At 41.6% G+C, this 17,715-nt stretch overlaps 3 protein-coding genes across 6 annotated transcripts in view; 1 reads left to right on the plus strand and 2 right to left on the minus strand.

Moving 5' to 3' along the window:
- Positions 1-91: 91 nt before the first annotated feature.
- Positions 92-3,027, minus strand: LOC129173204 (cytochrome b-c1 complex subunit 7). The gene is made up of 4 exons (XM_054763898.1): positions 2,958-3,027; positions 2,415-2,483; positions 339-505; positions 92-256 (listed from the first exon to the last, which is right to left on the minus strand). Exons 1-4 carry the CDS (start codon positions 3,007-3,009, stop codon positions 179-181), a joined length of 366 nt encoding a protein of 121 aa, XP_054619873.1. The 5' UTR covers positions 3,010-3,027; the 3' UTR covers positions 92-178.
- A 1,051-nt stretch (positions 3,028-4,078) lies between these two features.
- Positions 4,079-7,566, minus strand: mterf3 (mitochondrial transcription termination factor 3). 3 transcript variants are annotated; one of them, XM_054763805.1, is made up of 8 exons: positions 7,405-7,566; positions 5,583-5,905; positions 5,369-5,521; positions 5,111-5,300; positions 4,895-5,042; positions 4,763-4,834; positions 4,524-4,685; positions 4,079-4,453 (listed from the first exon to the last, which is right to left on the minus strand). In XM_054763805.1, the coding sequence occupies exons 2-8, from the start codon at positions 5,896-5,898 to the stop codon at positions 4,259-4,261; spliced, it is 1,236 nt and encodes a 411-aa protein (XP_054619780.1). In that variant the 5' UTR covers positions 5,899-5,905; positions 7,405-7,566; the 3' UTR covers positions 4,079-4,258. The 3 variants fall into 3 exon arrangements, with proteins under 3 accessions (XP_054619780.1, XP_054619778.1, XP_054619779.1); XM_054763803.1 differs by lacking the exon at positions 7,405-7,566 and adding an exon at positions 6,101-6,370; XM_054763804.1 differs by lacking the exon at positions 7,405-7,566 and adding an exon at positions 6,070-6,210.
- A 274-nt stretch (positions 7,567-7,840) lies between these two features.
- The window catches only part of nup153 (nucleoporin 153), a 28,609-nt gene continuing 18,734 nt past the window's right edge, over positions 7,841-17,715 (plus strand). Inside the window, exon 1 of one of the 2 annotated variants that reach the window (XM_054763801.1) lies at positions 7,841-7,958. In XM_054763801.1, the coding sequence (XP_054619776.1) occupies positions 7,881-7,958 (78 nt within the window). In that variant the 5' untranslated portion in view covers positions 7,841-7,880. The remainder of the gene's footprint in view (positions 7,959-17,715) is intronic. The other variant, XM_054763802.1, reaches the window with a different exon arrangement.

Here is a 17,715-nt window from a genome sequence, read left to right on the forward strand (position 1 = left end):
ACAATGATCACGTGTAGAGATGCCTGTTCCCCATGAGTGCTACCTAGAGTGTTTCTCCTATAAATATATTTATAATGTGAATAAATAACAGTTGTATTTGTCAGAAAATGTACATTTTAATGAGGATATGGGTTACATCTCACTTTAAATACGACAACGGGGATATTGAGGAAATCTTTCATTTCTTCATCCATTCCTCTCTCTCTTTCCTCTCGCGGATCACCTCGTCCAGGTACGGCGTCAGGTAGTGGTCGTCCTAGTAGTGGTCATGGGGGCAGAAAGCAGTTGTAAGGAGACATCAAACACATCTTTCCGTTGTCACTCCCCCAACCCCGTACCTCCTCGTATTTTGTCCACTGGTCTTTGGGGAGGATCTGCTGCTTCATGGACAGGTCCAAGGCTCTCTTGATGCGGAACATGCGGTCGTTGTAGACGTTCTCCGGGAGCCGCCTCAAGGCCTCTTTCACGTCGGCGTCCTCGTGTATTGTGTCGTCTCGCATCAAACCTGACACAGGGGGCATAGAAAGCATCTGGATTCACGACGACATGTACTAAATCGGGGTGCCCAATACGTCGAGCGCATAAACATCACTTTGCAGATTGCACAGGACATCAGTCAGGTAAGCGCCCCACCTGATTGGCTCTCGCTCCCCCGCGACTAACATGAAGTAGTGAACTGATGTTTCAAGCTACACACGGAGATGCAACTTTCATCTTTATTATTCTGATTACAGCTAAACTAAGTCAGCGGTAAGGCACCTGTATCTACAACAAAAGTTGTGTGTTCACTTGTAGCGGCTAATTTTGTCAAAAAAAAAAAAAAAAGTCAACTGTTTGATGGCTTTGCTTTGCGTCATAAACTCCACTACAAAAATGCATCTTTTCTACGCTTCCGCAAGTTAAACGATTAATGAACTGGAAAATGTGGCCACTGCTGAAAGATTTTTAATTTGTTGCCTTGACTTCTGCTGCATTGTCTTTTGCATAATAATTTTCAGTTCTCATATATCAGTAATGTTTGATAGCAAATGCTAACTGGGCGCAATACATGAACGGTGTGTCTATTGAAAGCTACGTGTTTTGACTGACATACAGTATTACCAGTACTCAGGTTATGTACACAACTATTGAGGAATTATGTGTAATTATTAGGGATATCCGATAATATCGGTCCACCAATATCATTGGCCCAATATTGGCATAAAAATGTAATATCGGTCAATATCTGTATCAGAATTTTTCCCTATCATGAAAGCCGATAAACCATGCTGTATAGGTCTCCCACATTTTCCGACGCGCAAACGATGACCTCATCAAGCCGCCTCTAAATCATGTAAACAACCGTGGGTGGCTAGTAGCAAGCTAGCTCGTTCCTTGCAGTCCATCCATTCATTTCTATTCCTACTAGTAAGCAACGGTAAAATCTGACACGATGCGTGCGCGCTTGATTAGGAGAGTCCGTGGGGACGTTCGTGAAAATGCTGCTTTTTCTTATGTTATTGGGTGTATTTTCATTCATATACATGTCTGTTAGGTAGATTACGTCTTCCTCTTCAATTTTGTAGTGTTGGACCACCTACACTCATACGACTACTTCGAATGTTAAGTCCAACTTTAAGCCTTTCCAACTCATAGATCGCAGCTTCAGGACAAGATAAAAAGGTATGTAGGATAGAAATTCACTTTAATATCTATCTGCAGATGAAATTTCCTTCAAATCTGATGGTGCAAAATACATTACGTGGAATTACTGTGTACATGCAATTTGTAGTGTGGCGTGGAAACCGATACAGCATGCTCGGCATACATGAAATTCATGACACTTGATTTTCCATTGTAGATTCTCCCTGAAGGCATCGAAACTATGAACGAACACATGGAATTATGTACTTCACAAAAAAGCGTGAAATAAGTCTAAATGTGTCTTATAGTTTAGATTCCTCCAAGTAGCTACCCTTTGCTTTTTTGATAGCGCTGCAAACCTTTGCTCTTAATGAGCTTCGAGAGTTAGTCAACTGAAATGGTTTTCGCCTCACAGGTGTGCTTTGTCAGGGTTACTTAGTGGAATTCCTTGCCTTATTAATGGGGTTGGGACCATCAGTTGTGTTGTGTGTCCACACCTTTGGCCTGCATTGTACTAATCATTAATATTACTGCTTAGATTTTATATATGTTTTATACGGTAAGAGGTAAATAAGAGGTAAATAATTTTGAATTGTAACTTGCTGAAAAAGTACATGTAGCCCTTGATATACATGCATATGAAACACAAATACAGTAATATATTTTCTATATTTATAGTAGGAGGTAAAACTTTGGGACTTGGTCATTTTAAAGGTTGCTTGCAGGCTGAACGTGTTTACTAGATACTTTCATAGGTATCTTATTTACATTTACTCTCATCTCATCCTTACCAAATTTGTTGAAGCCGCTCATATTATAATACCATTTTCTCAAGCTGCTCAGAAGCCGGCCTGATGCCACTGTGGAAAAACAAACATAATACAACAACAATAAGACAACAAATGAAAGACAAATACATAATATGACAACAAGTGAAAGACATTGATGCAAGCTACAATTTCAATTGTAAAGAGTGATCAACTGTGTTAGCCGACGTCATGTTAAGCATCTATAAATCTCATCAACGTGTCTAGGTACTGAATAATTTATGAAGCATGCATTAGTGATGGTTAAAAAGATGAAACAAGCTGTTTTTGTGGATTATTAGCAAACTAACGCTGGCCGACTTTAGCCATTAGCATCAGGCTAGCAGGGAGATGATAGAGGACAAACGCAAGTCAAACGCGTCAAACAGCAACCTAAAACGATAACATTCACCTCATACGACACTGAATGATACTCTGTAACCTATGAAAGTTTCTATTTCAACAAAGCCTGCTTTGTAAGATTGATATAAAAGTGAAACCATGAGCGGAAAGGGGACGGCGGTTTACCTGGTGCCCTCGACGCCATGTTTAGCCGTGGGACTGAATGAGCGCGGGGCATTATGGGTAACACCCACCCCGGAAGTACGACAGGCGTGCAATTTTGTTGTTTATGAACGTTACATTGCTTAAAAATGTGGTTGATAATTGTACTTTCTGCAATGTTGACATAGAAAATGTAGAACCCTTATTCTGGAATGTGACTCGGTGTATTTATTTCGGGAGGAGATTAGGTGTTGGCTTCGAGATTTGTATTTATTATTATTTTTTAAGGTACGGCGATATCCCCATTGACTTTTACAGATATTAAGTATGACATATAGGGAAAGGCTTCTTGAGACGTCATCTGTACTTCTGTAAAGAATGTGTCGGATGTTTCGCTCCTCATCTGAAGAGCTTCCTCAGCGAACTAATAAGTGCTGGTAGCCTAGGCCTTAAATACAGTAAGAGTGGGCGGAATTGGTGTGCCAACTCCCTCCTCCTATTGGTTCCTTACACTAAGCCTGGGCGGAGTTGTGGTCTAATCCTCTCCTGCTATTAACACCTCCGATAAAAGGGAAGTGTAGCTCCCTGTAGTTGGGTATGAACGACTCTGATACTGGCTCGTTAGCATCTATTGTTCTGGCTCGGCCCTGGCTCCACCTCATTTGCATGACTAAGAGCTGTGGGTTTTGGTCTCAGTAACCTGCTGAACACAGGGTCCAAATTAAACCTCAAACCACCATTCCGATTCAATGATGGGTTCTGTTGTTTGACAAAAATAGCTTCCTTTACTCCTCTTTCAAACCATCTGTTTTCTTTGGCCAAAATCTTTACCTCGCTGTCCTCAACCTATACCTATGATGTATAGGTATTTGTAAAAGAGGACAACCTAGAAATGATTATTGATGTTCTTCTTTTGTTATGAAAATTAAAAGCAACAAGAAAACATTTTAATTCATTAGAGTAAATCTAATTTTTCTAATTGGACTAACAGAGATTTGAACCCAGGTCTTCCCGATCTCCTGACTGTGTGGCCAACATGCTAACCACTAGACCGTGCAGCCCTACATTGTACAAATTTATTATAAAAGGTAAAATAAGGGACATTCTAGTGTAGTCAGTGAAGATACTTGACAATTTAAAGCACATCATATTTATTTAAGTATAGAAAAGATACTATTTGAGAAAATACACTCCATAACTGCAAATGTGAAACTATGTTTTTATAGTTGCTCATCAGTGCATTTGTGTATTTGTGGATGATTCCAGGTGTGAATTAGTCAGGATATTTATTGTGTTTTGAGGTGCACCTGCTTCTCCATCAAGCCTTAAAGTGTCTTCTGGAACAAACCAAAATCTTCCCATGTGGCCAAAGCCACATGGGTGCAAAAAGTCTCATCGGATAGTGACACCAAGCGGTCGAGAGAAACATAGTTGGGTTGAGCGGGGTCGTACTGAGCTTTTCCCAGGTACTGCAGGAACAGGTGTCGCTCTCGTATTCGCAAGAACTTGGAATTGAGGACCTGAAAGGAAGAATGGAAGTGAATATCCGGGCGAGATGCGATAAGATCAGGTGAGTGTCGTTCAAGCTACCTGTGGGAACTTGGTGATCAGGTGGTGCGGCACCTTCATGGTGTTGTGGAGGAAATCGAATATTTGAGTTAGCTTCCTCTTGTTGGCGGTCAGAAGTTTGGGAACGGCCAAGACCATGTGTTGGATCTCGTTTGCCTTGAAGCCAAGCTCAATTTCACACACCTGGAATGTTTGCACACACAGCAGATACAACATTGCAACAGCAGGTGAAAAGTTACGAAGCTTTGTCATTGCGTCACCTTCAGGTTTTCTTTAACGGGCTCCAAACTGCCACAGAGCAACCGCGGAAGACGAGCTACAATGCTACGAGTCTGGAAGGACACAGAATTGTTTTATTGGTGTACGGTCCGCGCTAATAATGAATTGCTTACGTTAGAAGCATTGAGACTCAGCTGCTGCTGATAGAAGCCCAGACGATTGTCCAGCCTCTTCACGCTGAAGTTGAGAAGATAAGGAGCTCTGGATACCATGGATGCTACAGCTTCGGCAGTGAACTTTTTTGACTTAAGGTAGTTGACCCTTCATATGGAGCATGGTTAATCCTGCAGCTGGAAAACGCTTTTTATTCTGAGATTACGTCTTGTCACCTGGTTTGGAGGTTTTCCACAGTCTCTGTGAGAATGAAGGGGTTGCACGTGATGATGTAGCCCAGGCGAGAGTCGTCCACGCCAATCTCCTTGAGGAAGAACAGCCTCGGTGCCACATCTGTGTTGAAGTCCAGCCTGAGCAGCATGGAGCCGACATTGCGCCTTTGATCCAGCTTCCACAGGTTCACCCCTGCCATGACAATAAACATAACAGAAGACCATGCTATATTGTGACGATGATAGCTACCAGCTGTTTACCAAGCTGCACTAGCTTGCCAAGCATCTCAGAGTTGTCTACGTAGTCTCTAAGCGAGGTGGAGAGAGCTGGAATAGGAGGAGGAAGTGTTATGCTGATAGCCTCTTCATCGCTGACCTCCTCCAACGCATACAATCCACTTGCAGCATTCAGATCTGGAATTAAAAAAAAAACTGTCAACCTCAGTAAAAACATATTACACAAAAATATATGTACCTAATGAAGTGGGGCTTTCATTCAGTGCACCAGCATCCTTCATTTGGATTAATTGGCTCCTGTGTGACACATCACTTCTTGACAAACTGTCACTGTCTTCTTTATGTCTGGCGGACAAATCACTGAAAGAGTGCGTGTGTTGTTTCAAAACGTGTCTCGACAGAGGTTTTGTTCCAGTCCCAGTGGCGCATTCAACGCCATGCACAATCTTCATGGCTCGCCTTGGGACTGTGCAGCAATGCCGAACTTGTGTGCAGTTCGTGAGGGGAAGAACAAGTGTGTGTCTCAGACATCGTTGTAGAGAGGAGGACGCCATGGTAGTTCTAATGAACAAACGGAGAGTAGCTGTTGAGAAGCTTTGTACTAGCCAATAAGCATTCATCTTTGTAGATGCTAACTGGAGCTAACGCTAACACCTACACGCTAAGTGAGGTAAACTACATATCTATAAAAGACATACAGCACAGCGATTCGAATCAGTACTCACATTTAGGAAAAAAAAAAAATTATATCCATACCTCTTAGGTGCCGAAAGACCCGCAATGTCAAACGTGCATGCAAACATGCGGAGATAACCTCAGAACCGAAAGTACGTCACAACCCCGGATGTGCCACACCACTAATGCGGGGGTGCCACCGTTACACTGCTTTCGATTTATAAGCTTTGAAATAACATTTCAAGCACATAGAATAATAGGAAAACACAATATAAACATATGTCCAATAAATCGTTTACATTATTAATTTTGACGACGAAAACCTTGCTAATAGTACAATCGTAATTCCCCTGTATGCTCTATGGTTCAGTCCAACTTAATCCACTTCCTGATTTATATTACACTACTTGAGTATTTTAAAATGACGTCTAATTTTACTTTCTAATTGTATCAGGTCTGGTGCTATTTACTGTCCCCTGGTTTTGTAATCCCTTTGCATTCTGTTTACCTGTTAATTAATGTTCATTCATAGTTTCCCTATTTTAACGAAAATAAAAAAAATCTTCGCCGGTTCTGCCGATCGGCAACACTCGGGCAACATCGGCCGGTAAAGTCAGACCTTCAAAATAAAATAAACACGCCAGTAAAATAACACGGCTGCTCCACAGTAGGCAGTAGGGTCTTTACAAAATCAGTATTTCCTTTATTTTTCCTCCTTTCCCCCTATTTCTTTGGAACACTTCACATATTTTATGTAATGCGAATGTAGACAGGTGAAATTACTGACGTCAACTCGACACACACAATAAAAGTGCTGCTGCTTCCATGGCAACCATCCGGTAAGCCCCTGTGACTCTTCTTTGTCTGCTTAGTCTGCTAGGAAAACACTCTGCACAAGCATAGGTTTCATTCATAACCATGTCATTGTGCATATACGCAGCAGCTGTCTCCTTTTGGGGCATAGAATCGAAAACAACACCTATCAATTAAACTAATTACAGATCAATTTGCGGTTTATAGGACAACTGCTGGTTAGTATACCGGAATAGCCTCCAACCGAATAACTTACAGCTGCAGTTATTTTCAGTTTGGGGAGGTATAACCCTAAAGCAGGGGTAGGGAACCCATGGCTCGGGGGCCAGATGTGGCTGTTTTGATGACTGCATCCTGCTTTCAGAGATATCTTAACACAATGAAATGTATTTATTTATTTATTTATTTATCGCTGACATTTTAAGGTAAAATATTACAGAAATCACAGTGTTATTTATTTTAATGCATTTTAATCTATCCATGCATTTACTACCACAATGCAAGTGCCCAGAGCCAATGCCAGCATGTCAGACACCAAAAGTCGATTATTACTGAAAAATGCAGTAACCTACCTGGGCCATTGAGAGGTCAAGAAGTAAACTCCCTCCTTTGATCAAATAGTCAGCTAGCTAAGTCTGCAGAGCCTTTTGGCGAAGAAGATGGCAAAAAGAAAGAAAAATTAGGAGTACGGTGCAAAACCATGCAGCAGCAGAAGTGGAATTAATGGTAAATACCATTTTATTTATTATTGGTTAGCTTCAGTGTAACAACATTATTAAAAATAATAAATTCAAAGACTTATCTTCTAAAATTGTTGGTCTTGCTAAAAAACTGAGTGGTATTCAATGTTAAAAAATATTATATGGCTCTCACGGAAATATATTTTAAAATATCTCTTAGCCAAAAAGGTTTCGAATCCCTGCTGTAACGGTATTGTTAAGTAGACGGTCGTTGACTACGTTTCCCATGATTCTTTGCGACGTTAGCCACTGTGCTGGATGACAGCTATCCGGCGCCAACAGCGACAGACTCTCACAACGCAAGAGCCATGGCGGCCACGGGTGGAGGGAAAATCAGAAGCAGGAGATATCACATCGCCTCTAAGCCGTACGCCAAGACTAAACAGGTAAACTTGTTTAAAGTACTCGCACGTAGAACCCCGTGAAGCTGAGGAGACAAGACCCCTCATTTCCTGCTAATGTTTTTGTTGAAGTTGGGAGACATTTTATGGCCTACTTGTTTAGCGCTCGTGGCCTCCACGCGCTGCTAGCATCGGTGCCTCGCTCGTGCTAACAAGCTAGCACGCTCCCTTACCTCAGAGCCAATTTAGCCTCATCTGACAGCACAAATGACCGCACATTTCACCATTTAGAGTGGACAAAGTCATTCAACACTGGCGAAGCACAAGGGCACCCGCGTCACTTCAACATAAGAAGTTGTCACCTGCCCGTAAAGTTAGCGGAAAGTGGAAAGCCGAGCAAGCTAACAGGAGCTAGCTAGGCTAACGCTAGCCAGCAGCGCATTGTTGTCCTCGCCGCTGTAGTTTGGGAGAATGTAAGTCTTTGTTGCGGGCTGAGGTGACGCGATTATGTGCTGGGAATCGAAGTTTGTCCGCAGCCGTGCAACGCCGACCAGTTTTGAGACTGTGTCGCTCCCGCGATGAATTTTGTGGAAGTTGGGCAGGCTAACGTTAGTCAAATCTCAGTTGCACTGCGCAGGAGGCATCGCTGTTAAAGAGCCCACATGGTTTGCATGAACAAGCTTGCTGCTGCTACTTCATTCGGTATTCCTATCACAAAATCCAGAATCTTCCTTGGAAGTCCAATTTGCAAGATGATTTCATTCCCTTTACTGTAACATGAAATGTTTTAGAGAAGCAGTGTGAAAGCAAAAGTGTTATTAATGCGCCACCGGGAGTCTGCTTGTTTCACGTGTGTGTGTGTGTGTGTTTTTGTTCGATATTATGCAATCAGCTGATGTACGTGGTGAGGTTCTAATTAGCATTGTCTTGTGTTATGGCATTGATGGATTTAAGTTGGAGATGGGGAAATAAAAATGGACAATGAATTTTTTACACTGTCCAGCTACAACATTCACAATCTAATAACATCCAATACAAATATTGCCTCAGTCTATGCAGACCATAATGTACGCTTTTTCATTGCCACTGGCAAAGATATTAACAGTATGGAAGTCATTTTACATTGCTTTTGTATTGGATGTCATGCCATCGTGCATGCAATCTAATATAGAATGTGTTTGGAAGCGTATACCGTGATTAGGGTTGCATATCGTGTACGTAATCAGGGTTTCCCCTATGATTTTTTTGAAGCTGTGGTGGTGGGCTGCATGGGAGGCGGACTGCCACTGCTGGCAGGATTTTTTTTATGTTGAAATTTACTGTCTGTAATAATGTCAACATTAGGGTCATTTTCACAGGCTTGTAGCAGAAATGCATTAATTAACTTGAAATGCCTTTCTTTCAGCCTTTTTTCTTCCACTCCTTATCTGTCAAGTACCAACAGGGCAGACAGGTCATTCCGGTGCATGTTTTAATAGATATTTTATTTCAAATGAATTGGGGTCAATATGTAAATAATAGGCTATACATGTACTGTATCTATATAGCACGGAGGTGCTCACACTTTTTCAGCCTGTGGGCTACTTTGTCCCAAAGATCTACCTCCCACTATAAACATAGAGAATATGAGTATTTATGTAAATGTATATCAGGGGTGCACACAATGAAAATGATCTACCTGTTACTACTATAAATCATATAGCATATATAAAATCTAATCGGTAAACTTTGCAACTACTGTACTAATTACTAATGATTAGTATTTCACATTCACAGTTTCAAAGTTTGCCGGTCATCAAAATATTTGATATCATTCAGTAATTCACAACTCAAATCAATATGGCAATAAAGATAATTACATGTAATTCCTCAATAGTTGTGTACAGAAACGGAGTAATATGTCAGTGAAAATAGCTACGTAGCGTTCATCATGTGTTACGTCCAGTTAGCATTTGCTATACAACATCGCAGAGACTGTAAACGAGAAATGAGAAGGATTGTGCAAAAGACAACGCAGCCGTAGTCAAGGCAACTAATTAAAAAGCTTTCAGCAATGGGCATGTTTTGTAATTAATCATGAAATTGTAGTTTAACAAACAAACTTTGAGAAAACACAGTTCATGAAGTGAAGCGCAGCTTTTTTTCTACATAAGCATAAGCAGCTGCTACAAGTGAACAGATAACTTTTGTTATTGATATACTGTAGGCATCTTACTGCTGAGTTACTTTATCCGCAATCGGAGTAATAAAGATTAAAGTTGCATTATCTGTGTGTGGCTGCTAGTTCTCCACTTTTTTAAGCCGCTGCTGCACGAGAGCGAATCCGGAGAGAGCTTCATGTCAGCTGACTGATTCCATATGACATCTATGAAGTGACAGTTATGATGGTGACACGCGACCAACACTACCTTTGCGATCGCCATGATGGACCCCCCTGATATACTGTAGCATATGTCCATTCATACACTGTATTACTTAACACTGTTTTCACGTAAAAAAACCAAAACCAACTAATTTCCAAGGAGTGGCGGCTTTTACTGAGCTGTGGCGCCCCACCACGATCCATTACATGTAGCGGAAACCCTGGTATTATCCAAATTGGTGCTTTTGAGACAGTGCCGGTGCTTAAAAAAAAAGGAAATGTACAAATTTAGTCCAAAAACAATGCCTTTTTATTTTAGAGTTTGTGACAGGCAAGTTGAACAGAATAGTCATTGAAATATTTCAATATATAATTAAGATGATAACTTAATAATAAATTGCAACAAATTGTGTGCAAAATGTGGCCAAAAAAAGATTTGACAATACTTTTGGTCAAGAAATCAAAAGGATTTGGGGGCCACCAACCCATGTGGATAAGCTGGGATGTTAAAAAAAATGTAAAGAAAATAAAAACAGCCTGTATCTCAGTTTTGTGTTATCGGTAGGGTTGGGCATTGTTTAAATTTGAGCGATGCAGACGCCTCATTTCGATCTTGGTTCCTACCGATTCTCGATTCCGATTCTTTTCCAAGGTCGAGTCATAAAAGTTTGCATGGTTTAAATGAGGGCGCTAACCAAAGTTCTTGAATGAAACGTCTGAATGAACTTTTATGAATTACTTTACTATGAATTTCTCACAGGGCTATTTTGAACCAGTATATAAATATCAAAAAATTAAACTTGAACATTAATTAATGTTTTGAAGTGTCTTTACATCGGAGTACACATTCACAAATTATTTATATTTTTGAAAAGCTCTCGAAAAGACAATGACACATGCTGTTTTTTATGTGTTGGAGAGTGTGTCGAGTTCCTACTAACTTGCGTGCAGAATATCAAACCAGTAAGGTGAATGGAGTAACACTGAACCGGGTCTGGTCAACTTCCTGACTTAAGTTGCCGTTAGCGTCAGGTGGTTTGTCTTTGAAAAAGTACCGTATTTTCCGCACAATAAGGTGCAATCTCGATTACGTGGTCTATTTCTGCGTGCTAAAACATACGTTCTACAAAAAAGGCAACAAAAGCAAAACAGTGAGTTTAGTTGAACTTTATTCTACTATTTAACAATACACTCACCCTATTTTTTAATTAATCTTTTCCCACAAATTCATCAAAGTCCTCATCTTCTGTACCTGAATTGAACAGCTGGGCAATTTCACCATCAAACATGCCGGGTTTCCTCTCAGCCTTGTCAGTCAGGTGGCTGTTCAGCAAATCGCGAAAGCTCGGACAACAGTTAAAGCAGATACCTTAGCCCAGGCATCCACAATCCATTCCCATATGGTGGCGTAACTTGCCACTAACCCAGTCTTGGTAAAGGTGTGTTTACCGTCTGTAATCCTTCGCTCCCACGCCGCTCACAACTTCACTTTGAATGCCCTGTTTACACCCGTGTCCAGCGGTTGGAGTTCTTTTCTTAATCCTCCCGGAATGATAGCAAGCTCCGAATTCATTTTTCCTTGTAATATTATGTCTTTATTCTCATAATATTCTGACTTTATTACCATCATTTTATGGGGGTGTCACAACATCTCGCAATTTCTCGTTCAGAAAATCTCGTCTTGTGGGCACTAGGCCTGAGATGATGATAAATAATGAATGAATCACACATTGAATGAAAATGAATTGGCTAATTTTTTCGGCCTCAGTATATTGCCATGTGCATGCGTGTCTGTTTTCCTCGTCTCATGCCTCCAAACAGGCATGACGTTGCCTTCCTTCCTGAAGAGCGATGCTCTATTTTCCCACGTATGACACCATGACACCGAATATTACCACTTTATTGTCCTAAATTGACCACTTTCTCGTAATATGACAACTTTTTTTTTCGTAAATGTACAACTACAGTCAAACTTGTCTATAGCGGCCACTGGAGGGAGTCTGCAAAAGTGGCCACTATAGACAGGTGGCCTCTATAGACAGGTTGGCGTCCAGTTTGAATGTTGACCAGTAGAGGAAAAAAGGGAAAAAAAAATAATAATAATGTTGACCAGTAGATGGCACCGCGGACTGCGGATAAAAGTTGTACAGCACTACTGGGCTTGTTATTATCATGGTTCATGGTTTTAATCCTGAACATGCATGAGTCAAACAGTAGCACATCACATAGTACAATTCACAATTTTGCATGTCCAAAAAGGAGTAGGAAGAAGCAAAGCTTATTTAATCCTACCCCTCATCAGTTTCACATCAGTTGCAATACATTTATTCACCTCTTGTTCTTCCAAGTGTACTTTGTAGGTCTACATGACAATGTAGTGCAATCATAGCCAAGGTTTTTACTTACTAAAAGGAAGCTAGAGGCTTAATAATAACTGATAAAATACTTCAGTTAAGTACAACCGAACTCAGTTTTGCTCCCGCTGCCGCATGCATGCTAGCATATGTTTTTTTTTATTGTAGCGTCGCTGGGAGCACGTCCTGTTCCCAGCCTACTTTGCGGTAATGTTTTGGTGCAAATGCTCTTCAAGTTACATGTTTGACCAGGAAATAGCAAGCTCAAAAGAAGACGGCTTTTTTATGTGGAACAACTGACAGTTTGTGTGGATCTTGTGAATGATTGTGACTGAGCTAGGACTCAGTAATTAAAGTCTACACACGACGCCTTCATTGATTGAAAAACAAAACTTTTTCGTGCATGAAGCTTCTACTTGAGTTGGTAATTTGGCTGCTATATGCAGGTCAGATATTGACCAAGGGAGACAAAATGGGTGGCTGCTGGCTGCGTTGGACAGGGGACTGCTATACACAGGGTCTATAACATGTAAATTTGCTGGGGGGGATTTTTCAGTGGCTGCTATAGGCAGGTGGCCCTTCTATAAAGGTGGCCGCTAAGACAGGTTTGACTGTATTTTCAACCTTACTCTCATATTACAACTTTTGTCTCGTAAATTCATGATTTTTGTCGGAAAATTACGTATTTATTCTTGTAAATTTACAACTTTATTCTACAAATCTCCGATTTTTTTCCGATGTAACCCCAATGCTCCATCGTAGTGTTCAAACATTTCCCATAAAAAAATCAAAAGGATGGGGAAGTCACTTATACATTTTTTTAAACCAACTCATGTAGATATCCTGAGATGTTTTTTACATTTAAAGAAGAAAAACAGCATGCATCTCAGCTTTGTGTTATCGTGACAGTGTATTATTAGTATGAACTTTTTTGCTTACACATTCACACCCATAAAATTCTCCACCATTTCTCATCAATTTATTTGTCTCAGAATTTTTTTTGTCTTCTAACTCAATTGTTCGACCAATTTCAAAAAATATTCAAGCCTCAAATTGTTCAGCTGATTCGGGAATAGTGTGCTATCTATTTAGATTTTTCCAAAAATTCCCAGTTTTTCCAAAAATCCAGCAAAATTTTTCCCATTGAAAATGAATTGGTCATTTTTCTTCTTCCACCATTCACACGTTTCTCAACCAATTCAAATCATTCCACAATGAAAACATTCCGCAAACTAACAATTCTCAGCATTCCAAAAATTTTAATTTTCCCTGACATTCCCACTTTTCCTTGGATCTTAATTACTGCTTCATTTTTCAATCAATTCTAACAATTCCAACATCAAATCGTTAGCACAATCCAGACATTAAGGCTCCTTATTTTTCACATTAAAAAAAATTCCCCAAAAATTACAGAAAATTACAGAAAATTTGAGTCACCTCATTTCAACTTATTCAACCAAGTCAGGACATCCATGCTATTATCCACAGCACAGAAATTCCCACTTTTCCCGGCATGCCCATTTTTCCGAAATTCTGAATGCCTTTGATCTAATTAGATCAAAGGCATTCAGGAAGTACTTCCACATTTCTCAACATATTCCAGGATGAGGGATCACGCTGCATTGGTTTCAGAACCTTGAGACATTTGTACCATAGAACAACGGCATGAATGGAGTGAGCCCTTTTGTCAGTCATACATTGTTTTTGTTTTGGTAGATGGAGGCGGGGCCGCTAGCATATAGACAGACGTAGTACTTGTGTAGATTTTGTGTAGATTAGATGCATTTTGTAACCTAACCTATGTAGATGAGCTCAAATGTTTTTTATATTTAAAAAAACAGCCTGCATCTCAGCTTTGTTATTGGTGACAAAGCATATTAGTATGAACTTTTTTAGCTTGTTTTTTTCTCTCTAGTAATACTATGTCTTTATTCTCATAATATTCTGACTTCATCATATGTTTTACCCAACCCTAGTTTCCTAAAATTGAAACGTATTCTTTGTTTTGTTTCTCATAGTATTGCGACTTTGTAAAACAATTACATACTGTATTTTTTGTCTTTAATATTTCAAGTCTAGTGGTTAGCATGTTGGCCAACACAGTCACAGTTTGGAGATCGGGAAGACCTGGGTTACAATCTCCGTTGGGCATTTCTGTGTGGAGTTTTGCATGTTCTCCCCGTGCGTGTGTGGGTTTTCTCTGGGTACTCCGGTTTCCTCCCACATTCCAAAAACATGCATGTTAGCTTCATTGGAGCCTCTAAATTGTCCATAGGTATGAATGTGAGTGTGAATGCTTGTTTGTCTATACTGTATGTGCCCTGCCATTAGCTGGCGACCAGTCCAGGGTGTACCCCGCCTGAAGTCAGCTGGGATAGGCTCCAGCATGCCCCTGCGACCCTAAAGAGGAGAAGCGGGATAGAAAATGAATGGATGGACTATTTGTTCTCTTCATAGGACTTTGTTCACCTTTATAGTTCATCATTATTCTTGTAAAAAAATTACTGCTTTTTAAATTTTTGCTGTTTTTGTTTTTTATTTTCTTGTTTAACTGTATTTTAGAATGTGCTGAGGCCCAATTTAAAAAAAAAAAAAAAAAAAAAAAAAAAAAAAGTAAAATGGGCCCTATGAAATCCATTTTGTTTTTGTCAGAGTTCAGTTTTCTTTTTCTTTTTTTAGAATTCTGTTTTTTTTTTTTACCTCTTACACTTATTTTACAATTTACTTTTACTTACCGCTTTTTTTTCTTAGCATGTTGGCCACACAGTCAGGATTGTATCTCAGTTTGGGCATCTCTGTGTGGAGTTTGCATGTTCTCCCTGTGCGTGTGTGGATTTTCTCCTGGTACTCTGGCTTTCTCCCACATCCCAAAAATAATGTATTTTGTTTGAGCAAAGCATTTAATTGGAGGACAAGCAGCATAGAAAATGGCTGGATTGTGCTGCAATGCTGCCTCTGTCCACCAGATGGAGCCAGAGGAGCCCAGAGGGAGGCTGATGTCATTGCAGCACCCCAATAAATGCGTTGCTGAGATGCAATGCATTTTGGGAAACCCATTATGCTTTTCTGACCTATAAATTATCGCATTTGAAAGTGAGACCTGAAACAGTTTTGGATGGCTCTGCAGGCTGTGTTTTAAAGAGGTTTTTTTTAACACGTCGTTCCATCCATCCATCCATCCATCCATCTTCTACCGCTTATCCAAGATCGGGTCGCGGGGGCAGCAGCCTAAGCAGGGAGGCCCAGATTTTCCTCTCCCCGGCCACTTCGTCCAGCTCCTCCCAGCGGATCGCGAGGCGTTCCCACGCCAGTTGGGAAACATAGTCTCTCCAACGTGTCCTGGGTCTTCCCCGAGGCCTTCTACCAGTCGGACTTGCCCTGAACACCTCCCCAGGGAGGCGTCCGGGAGGCATCCTGACCAGAAGCCCAAGCCACCTCATCTGGCTCCTCTCAATGCGGAGGAGCAGCGGTTCTACTCCGAGTCTCTCCCGGATGACAGTGCTTCTCACCCTATCTCTAAGGGAGAGCCCAGCCACCCTACGGAGAAAACTCATTTCGGCCGCTTGTACCCGCGATCTTGTCCTTTCGGTCACTACCCAAAGCTCATGACCATAGGTGAGGATAGGAACGTAGATCGACCAGTAAATTGAGAGCTTTGCCTTTTGGCTTAGCTCTCTCTTCACCACAACAGACTGATGTAGAGTCCGCATCACTGCAGACGCCATACCAATTCGCTTATCGATCTTGCGTTCCATCCTTCCCTCACTCGTGAATAAGACCCGAAGGTACCTAAACTCCTCCACTTGGGGCAGGATCTCATCCCCGACCTGGAGATGGCATTCCACCCTTTTCCGGGCGAGAACCATGGACTCGGACTTGGAGGTGCCACCAAACCGGTCCCTAGAGCTAGTTTCTGTAGCTGAGGATCGGACCGCCAAGGTCCCCGCCTTCGGCTGCCACCCAGCTCACTCTGCACCCGACCCCTTTGGCCCCTCCCATGAGTGGTGAGCTCATTGGACGGGGGACCCATGTTGTCTCTTCGGGCTGTGCCCGGCCGGGCCCCATGGGCGTAGGTCCGGCCACCAGACGCTCGCCATCGTGCCCCTCCTCCAGGACGTCGTTCCACTGATGTCAGTTCAACCCAGACTTCCTAAGGACATGGGCATGCAGAGGCACACGCTGTATGCCTGCCCTCCTCCATTTCCTTACTCACTCGCGAGCGGCACAGTATTTAAACAATTAGTAGTAGTTTTGAAGTAAAGGAAATGTCACGGGATTAGAATTTAGCCATAAAGTAGCCGCACCACTGTATAAGCCGCTGGGTTCAAAGTTTAAGTAAAAAGTAGCGGCTTATACACCGGAATTTACGGTGTGCTGGAGCCCAAAATTGTTACATTTATTGATTCAGAGCATCATTGAACAATTTAGCAGAGTTTTTCAGAAAAAGATGTAGCTTGTAGGCGTAGTTGGTGATGTAATTCCAATGGTTTCATTAACAAGTGGTAAAACACAACACGCTGTCAACAGACTGTGACACGCACACTAGCATACGCTGCTAAACGAAGCTAACACAGCTAGCTTCCACTCACACTCGCTGACAAGTAAGAGATGACTTTCCAAGTTTTTGTCATTGACTTAGCAGCCCGTGAGGCGGAATGTGGCGAATATCGCGAATATCTCCACGCGCAAATGTTCCTTCTCCTCGCGATGACGGCATTTCATACCTTACCTCACATTCCTTCCCGCAAGAGTCATGTTTTCATGGAGCAAAATGAAGTTGGTGCAGCAACCCGCTTATGTCCGTGCCACATTGTTGCTGCAAAGTCAGGAGTTTACGCCCGTCCTGCTAAGCAAACAAGTGGCGTGGTGTTTATTACTGTGGCTGTGTGTGTGTGCACACAGGTCAAAGTGCACGGTGGCCTACGCGTTCATTTCACAGTCAGGAGTGAGCTTCTGTCCTACCCCTGTTTATTAGCAGAGTTATCCATCCAGTGGCGGCAATGTCGGGCAGCGTGGTTTGCTCCTTGCATTGCTGTGTGGAAGTGTGCAGAGCAGCTGACCCACTTTCCTTCTTCTTAGCGAATTT

This window comes from Dunckerocampus dactyliophorus, chromosome 20, assembly GCF_027744805.1.
Source record: "Dunckerocampus dactyliophorus isolate RoL2022-P2 chromosome 20, RoL_Ddac_1.1, whole genome shotgun sequence".
In the NCBI taxonomy this organism is placed as follows: Eukaryota; Metazoa; Chordata; class Actinopteri; order Syngnathiformes; family Syngnathidae; genus Dunckerocampus; species Dunckerocampus dactyliophorus.

What these genes read in the sequence shown, in the direction of transcription:
- LOC129173204 (XM_054763898.1), bottom strand. Translation starts at nt 3,009, where the DNA reads ATGCCCCGCGCTCATTCAGTCCCACGGCTAAACATGGCGTCGAGGGCA. An exon ending in GAGCGGCTTCAACAAATTTG is followed by an intron (nt 506 to 2,414) that starts GTAAGGATGAGA and finishes CCCCTGTGTCAG; the next exon opens with GTTTGATGCGAGACGACACA. An exon ending in AGTGGACAAAATACGAGGAG is followed by an intron (nt 257 to 338) that starts GTACGGGGTTGG and finishes GACCACTACTAG; the next exon opens with GACGACCACTACCTGACGCC.
- mterf3 (XM_054763803.1), bottom strand. Translation starts at nt 6,147, where the DNA reads ATGTTTGCATGCACGTTTGACATTGCGGGTCTTTCGGCACCTAAGAG. An exon ending in GGTCTTTCGGCACCTAAGAG is followed by an intron (nt 5,906 to 6,100) that starts GTATGGATATAA and finishes TTTGTTCATTAG; the next exon opens with AACTACCATGGCGTCCTCCT. An exon ending in TGAGTCTCAATGCTTCTAAC is followed by an intron (nt 4,835 to 4,894) that starts GTAAGCAATTCA and finishes GTGTCCTTCCAG; the next exon opens with ACTCGTAGCATTGTAGCTCG.